The sequence below is a fragment of the Pelophylax lessonae genome, assembly GCF_965119305.1.
Source record: "Pelophylax lessonae genome assembly, chromosome: 3".
NCBI lineage: Eukaryota > Metazoa > Chordata > Amphibia > Anura > Ranidae > Pelophylax > Pelophylax lessonae.
This window is the reverse complement of record NC_138770.1, coordinates 552,892,147-552,902,660: the sequence shown is the minus strand read 5'-3', so window position 1 is coordinate 552,902,660 and position 10,514 is coordinate 552,892,147. Positions and strand designations below refer to the sequence as shown.

Sequence of the window (10,514 nt, the reverse complement as noted above, 5' to 3'; positions counted from 1 at the left end):
AAGTGCACAGTATATTTGCCTTTAGTAAATATCAACCTCATTGCCAGCATAAGAACAAGGAAAGTCTTGCGTCCGCCCACATGCTGTTCCTGTAACAGTTCGGAGTAGTAAGAGAATAAGACTTGCAGGAAATGCAGCCATAACCTCTGCACATGCTGCAAGCAAGCACAAGCTCACCTCTTCCTGTAATGCTTTATGGCAATAGCTTCTAGGTGCATCTACCGCCATCTACTGGGCGGATACGTGAATGCATTTTCTCCCCTCCACCACCAAACACGCTCAGGGCAGACTTCCCTAATTAAAGATGGCAGATATGCGACCCGCCCACTATTGAAAGGTGGTGTTCCCATGGTAACTGAAGGCAACAGACATGGCTGAAGAGAGAGAGGCTGCTGGTGAGTAAAACTAGAATTTATAAAAGAAAAAGCGTATAGATAAACCAGAAAATCACATGTAAAGCGATTGAACTGAAATGAACATTGAATGAAAGTTTGCAATCTTAAAAAGAAGAAAAGAGAGGTGGGATTCATATTTATTCTCTACTTTGCTGGTTGGTGTATAGGTAAGTTCTGAAAGGAGCTTAGAGTTTTTTTTTTTTTTAAGTTGCTGTCATGTGGGTGTTCTATCAGAATAACGCTACCTATCAGATTCTGCAACCGGAAGTGACGTTCAGACGAGAACAACTTACCCCGCATGCACCATGCAAATTCAAGGCTTGCGCGGATATCCGCCGCTGCTTCGTGTTCTGTCACATTAGGAAACTTATTGGAACGCATAGCCCGTGATCTATCAGAATATCGCTACCTATCAGATTCTGCAACCGGAAGTGACAGATGGACGATAACAACTTACAGCGCATGCACCATGCAAATTCAAGGCTTGCATGGATATCTGCTGCTGCTTCTTGTTCTGTCACATTAGGAAACCTATTGGAATGCATAGCTGATGATCTATCAGAATATGACTACCTATCAGATTCTGCAACTGGAAGTGACATTCCAACAAGAACAACTTACCGCGCATGCACCATGCAAATTCAAGGCTTGCGCGGACATCCGCCGCTGTTTCGTGTTCTGTCACATTAGGAAACCTATTGGAACGCATAGCCCATGATCTATCAGTATGCCGCTACCTATCAGATTCTGCAACCGGAAGTGACATTCGGATGAGAAAAACTTACTACGCATGTTCGTTCCAACATGGCCACTATGCTTTCCAACATGGCCGCTATGCTTTCCAACATGGCCGCTATGCTTTCCAACATGGCCGCTATGTGTTTCAATAGGTTTCCTAATATGACAGAACATGAAGCAGTGGCGAACATCTTCTTGCACCCACACAAGTCTTGAATTTTACATTTATTTTAGCAGTAAAACTCAATTTATAGACTGAATAACAGCATTACACTTCTATTACTATTGTAAAATTGTAAATATAGCGAGAAAACTGCAGGTAGAAGGTGGTGGCGGCCATCTTGGTACACCCCGCACTGCTCAGCGGCAAACTGATTATATAGTGAATTAGACTATTTCACTCGGTCACGGTGAAATAGTCTATTTCAGTATATAAGGTGAGTTTACTGCTAAAATAAATGTAAAATTCAAGACTTGCGTGGGTGTAAGAAGATGTCCGCCGCTGCTTTGTGTTCTGTCACATTAGGAAACCTATTGAAACGCATAGCGGCCATGTTGGAACGCATGGCGCATGCGCAGAAAGTTGCTCTCCTCAGAATGTCACTTCCGGTTGCAGAATCTGATAGGTAGCGGTATTCTGATAGATCATGGGCTATGCATTCCATTGTTTCCTAATGTGACAGAACACTAAGCAGCGGCGGACATCTTCTTACACCCACACAAGTCTTGAATTTTACATTTTTTTCTAGCAGTAAACTCATCTTTTTTTTCCACGGCTGAGTGAAATAGTCTATTTCTTTCATTTTTTTCAATCTCAAGGGAGAATCTGTAGTAAAAAATGCTGAGCATTTGGCTTGTTGGCAGTGGCCTCCCATTGAACTCAGTAGACCAGTTTTACAGGCAGTGCCGACTCTCAGACTATGCAGCCCAGTTAAAAATACTATGCCCAGGTAGCAAAGCATCATGTTCCCAGTTTTTGTACAGCCCTGTCAGGCTATAATGTTAGCATTTGGCTCAGGGTCAGACACAGCCTTTTGTTCTTTTGTTACTGCCCCCCCCCCCCGGCCGCCCATGTGAAAGAGCCCTTGCACAGTTGTACAGGCTCCTTTCTTGTACTGAAATTGCTTATTCTGATTTCGCCGCACACTGTTAGCTTCTCTAGAACCTGCAGAAAATCAGATAGACCCGCCTCGTTTTCTGGCTGTAGGACTTCCAGCATCATATAGCATTCTTCCAGGACTGATCGGCACTCAGATAATGACATGTGAGAGCCGCTCAGCCCTGGAGTACTGTAAACCCAGCATGCGTGATGACATGCTCCCAAGGGGGTGTGTAAACAAAAGGCTGGTTTCCCTAGGTGTTACTAGTGCTTTAGGCCCCTTTCAGACAGGACGGACTCCATCAAGCAGAGCCACCTGCTCAGCTGGGGATCTGTCCGCTCATCCCCACTGAGTGGGCAGATGGCAGGTCTGTGTCCGTTTAGCTGTGCAGATCGGACACAGACACAGCCCGCTCTTCTCTATGGGGCAGTCAGATGGAAATGGGCTTCCTGTCTGTTTCCATCTGACTGTCATCCGATCTGCTGGACTGATGGCGAACGTATCCCCATCCATCTGTTTTTAGCGGATCGAATCGGATGCCAGCAGACACGTGTCCACTGACATCTGCTGCTCAATAGAGAACAACGAGTGGCACAAACGGGTACGCATGCAAAACGAACAGGCGGATCCGATCGGTCCCCTGGTGTGAAAGAGGCCTTACTGATCATTCACACCCTTGTGGCTGTGGTGACACACCTAAAGTGACACTATAAAGGATTTCCATATTCTACATAGAAACATTGAAGAGTGATGGCAGAAAAATGACCAAGTAGTCCATCGAGTCTGCGAGTACTGAAGTCAAGAGGGAAGACAGCGCAGCGCCTTCTAAGTGCAGCAAGACATTTATTGAAGTATGTGCAGCAGTATTACACTCACATTGCGCTCCTTCTTCAGGCCGTGAAGAAGGAGCGCATGCTCCGATAACGCGTCGCCGTAGCATCCCGCATCACCGCCAGGAGTGACGTCAGGATCCCAGGACCCACGAGTGCCAGCGTTCCACCAGTTGACGAGGAGCCCACGGACACCACCGAGGCCGTCCCTGTACACACGGAGGAACCCCCCCTGCCGCTCTCACCGGGATCCACTGCCTCCACCACCAGGACCCGCTCCAGTGATGCTCCTGATGATCAACATTACTTGACTAACTGTATCTTATTCACCGACTAAATGTGAGTGTAATACTGCTGCACATACTTCAATAAATGTCTTGCTGCCCTTAGAAGGCGCTGCGCTGTCTTCCCTCTTGTCTCCACCCAGAGATCTCTTCTGTCTCTTCCGCCAGCAGCCGCTACAGTGGACAGCTACCCCCTGAACTGTTTGGGGGTCCCCCTACCCCTGGTGTTTCCCTTCTCCCTTCCCCCCCTCCCCCGGGTCCCCAGGACCAGACTTTTTTGAGACCTCTTCTTGCGCCAATTCACCACTAAACCATTGAGTACTGAAGTCAGCTGACTACATCCCTATGTGTAGATAACTGCTTTGTGTGCAGCTATATGCAAAAAGCAGCGGCTGCTGTTAGCCTATCATTAGTTTAAATAGGCTGAGTGGCTGCTGCTATTTCCATGCCCCGCCATTCTAGCCGCAAGAATCCGATGGCTGTATGTAAATGGCCGTGTGAAGGAGGCTTTAGGGAAGACTGGACGATGGCAGAAGCACAGGAACAGGACACAGGCTACAGAACACAAGGATCACTGGAGCAGGCACAGGGACACAGCCTAGAGTACACAGTGCAGACTAGAATCACCAAAGATGCTTGGATCACTGAGACGCACAGGAACTGGGTACAGCCTGGACAGAGAAGGGGAACATGAGAAAATAGGCTAGAAACCACAGGGGGTCCAGCTGCTAGCATGTGGGCACCTTGCTTAAATACTTAGCGACCCACACGCTAGCCCCCCCTCTTTGATTGGCTGGAAGCCGGTGGCACGGAGAGCGAGACCCAATGCTGGAGCGAGGGCCAGGTAAGCGTGACACAAAAGCTGCCCATAGGTTGAAATTTGGCAGGTTTAGCAGGGGCCGGTCACATTTCGATTCACCTAACGATTGACTTCTGTCGAATGGGAATGTTGGAAATTTTTCATTCGATCAGTGACTGCGGTGCTGGTCAGTCCCCCACTTCTGACAGTAAAGAGTCCCTACTATCAAAATACAATAGCACAATGGGGAGGATTACCTATCCTTGTGGATGGGGGAATCCGTTTTTTTTTTCTTCATTCAGCCCACTAGCATAACTTAAAAAAAAACTAAAATATAAATACCTAGCTAAAGTCTATATTGGTAAAAAAAACAATGTTAACATAAGTTAAAAACCTGCCCCTATTTAACTACCTCCCACCCGGGCCATAGTACATATACGGCCGGGCGGGAGTCTCGTCCTTCTGAATGGACGTTCCGGAACGTCCTTCAGAAGGAGAGAGATCGCGCCGCCGCGGGCACGCGCAGCGGCGCGATCTCGATGTGCCTGTGTCCCTCGGACACACGGCAACAACATTCGGCAGGAGGGCCCTGTGATTGGCCCTCCTGATCACATGACGGCTGTGTCCAATCACAGCCGTCATGTAATGTAAATAGAGCCGTTGTAACGGCTTCGATCTCTTCTCCTCCTGACAGATCCTGTCAGTGAGGAGAAGATCAGAGGATCGGTGCTGCTGCGGGGGTGATCAGTGAGTATTTCTAATTACTCACTGATCACAGGGGGGGTCTGTGCTGGTAATCAGAACATTGATTACCAGTGCAGCCCTGGGGGGGAGGGGTGCCACTAAGCCACCAGGGATGCCCACCCATGACCACCAGGGATGCCCACTATGGCCACCAGGGATGGCAAGCAGGGCTCAGAGAGCCCCCCAGTGCCCTCCCTATCAGTGTTGCCCATCAATGGCATCTATCAGTGCCGCCCACCAGTGCCCATTATTTCCCACCAGTGCTGCCTATCAGTGCCCATCAGTGCCCCCCATCAGTGCCGATCAGTGCCACCCATCAGTGCCGATCAGTGCCGATCATTGCCGCCCAACAGTGCCACTATCAGTGCCCATCAGTGCCGCCAATCAGTGCCCATCAGTGCTGCCTATCAGTGCCCATCAGCGCTGCCTATCAGTGCCCACCAATGCTGCATATCAGTGCTATCTATCAGTGCCACATATCAGTGCCCATCAGTGCTGCATATCAGTGCTACCTATCAGTGCCCATCAGTGCTGCATATCAGTGCCACCCCATCAGTGCCACCCCATCAGTGCCACCCCATCAGTGTCTCCTCATCAGTGCCTGTCAGTGCGGCATCATCAGTGCTCATCAGTGCAGGAAAAAACATATCTATTTACAAAATTTTATAACCTAAACAAGAAACTTTTTTTTTTTTTTTCAAATTTTTCAGTCTTTTTTTATTTGTGCACCAAAAAAGAAAAAACCTGACGGTGATCAAATATCACCAAAAGAAAGCTCTATTTGTGAGGAAAAAATGACACAAATTTGGTTTAGGTACAGTGTTGCATGACCACGCAATTGTCATTCAAATTGCAACAGCGCTAAAAGCTGAAAATTGGTCTGGGAAGGATGGGGGTTTAAGTGCCCAGTATTGAGGTGGTTAAAGTTGGTGTCGCCATGGTAACTGGAAGCAACAAGTATGGTTGAAGAAAAAGAAGCTAATTATAAGTAAAACTAGAGTTTAGGAAACAAGAAGCACACAGATAAACCAGAAAATCAGGTTACAAAGTGAAGTGATTGATCTGAAACTAACATTGGCTAAAAATGGCTAACATTGGACATTGGCTAAAAATTTAGAGAAATGAGAGTAGGGAGTCATTTGCAATTTTTATTTTGCTGATGGTTTTAACCTGTGCAGAAGTAAGTTCTGAAAGCAGGTTGGAGTATTTTTATTAAGATTATTAAAGTGATAAAAAAGGCACAATTAAAAAAAAAAAAAAAAACACCAAACATGTGTTTACTTACCTCCTCTATGCAGTGGTTTTGCACAGAGCAGCCCAGATCCTCCTCTTCTCAAGTCCCTTGCCGGCGCTCCCTGGCCCTCCCTGCTGCCAGGTGACCCCATAGCACGCAGCTTACACTAGGGGCACCCAAGCAAGTGCTCTGCATGTCCATGCACACATAGAGCTGGGACTCACACCCCCCCCCCCTCATTGGCTCACTTGTTGCGATTGACAGCCAATGGCTCCCGCTGCTGTCCCAGCCAATGAGAAGGGAGAGACCCAGCCAAGCCAAGGCACTTGTGCACAGCGCTGGAGAAAGCTCAGACTCAGGTAAGTATTGGGGGAGGGGGGGATGGGGTACTTCTGCACAGAGAAGAATGCCTGAAGGTAAAAATCCTTGAGCATATAGAACCACTTTAAGCTGCTTAGCAGCCTTTACCAAGCTACTTTACTTTGGTAAGCTCCACTTCTAAATGTAATATGTAATTGTAAACTAACAATCGGTAATTAGCGTTCTATACGAGGAAGCTTTCAGATTACAGTATGTTAAAATTGCTTTTAGTTATTTTCTTTTGTTTTTTGTATTACTTTCAAATGTTAGGTACATTGAGATACATGCCTTTCTTAAAGTGGTTGTTAAGGCTGAAGGTTTTTAACCTTCATGCATACTATAAATGATGGTAAAAAAACCTTCCATGTGCTGCTCCACCCACAGCCCCTCCAATACTCACCTGATCCCCCTCTCAAACCAGTGATGTGCACAGGAGACTCGGCTCTCCCGGGTCTTTCTCTCTTCATTGGCACTACTGTCAATCACAGCCAGTGAGCCAATGAGGAGAGATCAGCGGCGGGACCGAGCCGAGGCTCTATGTATCGTATGGCATAGATCGGGGCTTCGGAGCGAGCACGTACTAGTGCCCCCATAGCAAGCGGCCTGCTGTTGGGGGCGCTGGTCAAGGGGGAGGAGTCAGGAGCACCGCTGAGGGACACGAGAAGAAGAGGATCAGGGCTGCTCTGTGCAAAACCGTTGCACAGAGCAGGTAAATTTTGACATGTATGTTATTAAAAAAAATATGAACCTTTAATATCCCTTTAAAGCATCTCTGTGACCAGATTCAAATATTTTAGATAATGGATTTCTGTAAAAAAAGGGGCAATACTTACTTGCCTATGCTTCTAGTCTTAAAGTGCAACTAAAGTCCAACATACAAAACTGACAAAATAAACCAAAAAATAGGAACTTACACCTGTTTATGGCTACCACAATTTATTTATTCATATAGAAAATGTAAAAGCATTATACACACAAATTCCCCACTTCTCCCCCTATCCCTTAGAATAAAGGGAACCCACCTCCCTGAGAATCTCCCCCTCCCCCCGGTTATCCCCGTAAAAACTGAACCCACTTGACCCTGAACCCCTTCCCCCCGTGCTAAACCTGGCCAGACAGATGAGCCCACTGGTACACCACCAACAAATGTATAGACTACAATAGGCTGGCTGATCCAGGGTCTAAATGCCCAACTGCTGTAATCTGTACTGCACAAATGCCACTACTATTAATATAATCTGTGAAAACCTGGAGTGTTATTCTTAATTAAATATGCATGCATTGACCACCGATGTCACCGATGCAGTAGTGCACTATCATATCTGCCAACTGTCACGTTTTTCCCGGGACAATCCCGGCAAATAGGAGCCTGTCCTGGGTAATTTACACTGTCCCTGTTAATCAGGGACAATGTAAATCATTTAAAAAAAATGTTTTTTTATTTTGTTCCACACAGTGTCGCTCTCACCCCAGCTATGTGTTGCTGTTCTGGCAGCACGTTGTCTCTCTCTCTCAGTGCCCGCTCACTCTTCTCGTCTGTCGCAAATTTAACGTGTCACCGGAGCCAGGGTGTCAGCATGGTGCACTTTCCGAAATCCGCCAGCAGGGGGAGGCAGAGCACCTTCCGACAAGCTGACACTTTAGAATTGCAGGTAATTGTGATGAGAATTTTAAACTTTAGGCAGAAGTAGTGCAGCTGAATGGGAGAATTATTCCAACTCTGCTACTTTGGCCTCAAGTTTTCAATTCCCTTTTCAATTTCCTGTAATTCTCTCTTTATGAAATAGACCCTATAATCTGATAAGTAGGCGGAGATGAATTATGCATAGTGGGCAGAGCTTCAGGGAAGTGGGTGTGGTAAGTAATTGATAGCTGTGCTGCAAAGTGTCCCTGGAAATATTTTTCAAATGTTGGCAACTATGCACTATGCGAGGACAGATAAATTCTGTGCGTGCCAGTGAAGTGCATGCATGTCAGAGGTTACAAAGATCTTCCTAATGCTGTGAGGAGGCCTCAATTGCACTTATATCTCAGGAGAAGTTTGATCCTGGATAGTTGAATGTAGAAGGAACTTTACGCTGTTGGCTGGCTAGAGTCAATGGTGTGATCTAGTTGTCAGCTATAAATTGGGTAGGTTTTGACTTAAGGGACCCTAGACTGGTAACAGTGGTAATTTCAGATGCAGGCTATTCCAGTCTCAGACATGTACTGTCTGTGTCTATAAGAACCGATATGATACCATGAAGCCTGAGAGCAAAGTCAGGGAAGATTAGACTTCTCGTTGCTCTCAGCTGAATGTGCAGAAATAACAGCCGCAGGAATATCAGAGGCAGACTCTGAAGGAGAGGAGTAGAGGTACACTTCTAGCCCCTGCATTATATGTCAGCTATCATGGCGGTGATTTAAATCATAAAAACTGTTACCACAAAAAATTCCTCCCTGGATTATGCAGAAAAGGCAGTCATGCCTGAGGAAGTAAGGGAAGACTCAGAAAAGTGTTAGGACCCCATCCAGGATGGCATCAGGTCACTGCAAGCTACCTCAGAGCCTCATAGTGGATTGTAAGCTGGAAAGGCCTGTGGGATTGCTTTCTTTGGTTCTACATTCTAACATAGTGCACAAACCAGCTCCTTAAACAGGGAAGATTAAATGCCCCCCCCTGTGACTTTGTCACTGGTAGCATGGACAAGGAGGTAGCATGGACAAGGAGGTAGCATGGACATGGGGGTAGCATGGACATGGAGGTAGATCTGTGACCCTTGCAAGCAGAGCTGTGGCATTAAATCTTCCTCATACAGAAAGGCAGGAAGAGGCAGTGAGGGCATGTATGGCACACTTGCCATTTCACCATTAAAATAACCCCAAAGGGGGAGTAGCAGGAAACGCAAAGTACGTCAAGCGCTACAGGGCAAAGCCCTTAATAACTTAACACAGAGGTAATCTAGAGCGCTTTGCATAAACTAACACCATAACAAAATATATGAGAGTGCCAATGTGGAACCCTGTGAAACATATCACATTCCAGACAGTCCTCGTCTCTCAGGCGGCATACTGCCAAGGGAGTCTTTAGGGACAGGATTACAATGTACCCAAAACTTGTAAAGTGCTCTTCTACAAACAATTCCAGGACACTAGGTGCCTGAAAAGTGCCACAATCAGAACCCAGTGCCTGGGGGTTCCATTACAGGCCGGCCCTGCATCTTCATCAGGACAGGGACCTCGAAAAGCCTCCAAGGTTGCGCCAAGTTTTAGCCAATCTGGACACCTACAATATGAGCTCAGCTCTGCAGTACAAGGAAGAAATCTGATTGAAGAAAATATAATCTTGCTTATTTCTCTGAGGAGAAAAATGTCCATCCTCCTAGGACACTAACATAAAACGAAGGCATGCTGGACTGGGAGGGGTAATAACTGGCCAACCAGGAGCTTTTTATTTTGCCAGTGGCCAGCTCCTCCTGAAGGTAGCAGTGTAACCCGGTGGTCTAAGATTTACACCTGACCCTGTGTCCCCTAATGAACAATAAAGAAAAGGCTTTTTTTTGCAGCAGTGCATGTGTGCAATCTTTGCAAGCTGCACATCTGAGTGTGATCATGCAGGGGCGAGTGTGTGGCTGATCAGGGAATTTACTAAAAAAGGAGCAGACAGAATCTGGAGCAGCTGTTCATAGTAAACCATTTCAACTTGTTTAGTCAGACGACTTCGAGCATGTAAACAAATGCCTCATTCACACTGTACAGGCCTCTGCGCTAGTGTGATTGAGGCCTTAAGAACCCCCGTTCAGGATTCAAAAAACCTCAAAGTCCTATTTCGCCTTTTTGCCATTCAATGCCTAATTTGCAAACTAGAAGAATATTTTAAGAAACATAACATTAGCAACAGCGTAACTGTTTATGGTTTTCCTTGACAACATTGATTGCACTTTGTCCTTTAATATGCATCAATCTGTTTTGTGCCCTTTAACATACTGGAACACCCATCCATATAGTCAGAGGAAATGTGTGTTCTGTTTTTAGGTAAATAAATGGACAA

The 10,514-nt window shown here is 46.4% G+C and overlaps 1 protein-coding gene across 1 annotated transcript in view; it reads left to right on the top strand.

The window, feature by feature from the left end:
• Nucleotides 1–267: 267 nt before the first annotated feature.
• The window catches only part of DRC8 (dynein regulatory complex subunit 8), a 36,896-nt gene continuing 26,649 nt past the window's right edge, over nucleotides 268–10,514 (top strand). Inside the window, exon 1 of the mRNA XM_082248854.1 lies at nucleotides 268–395. Coding sequence (XP_082104980.1) covers nucleotides 371–395 — 25 coding nt within the window. The 5' untranslated portion in view covers nucleotides 268–370. The remainder of the gene's footprint in view (nucleotides 396–10,514) is intronic.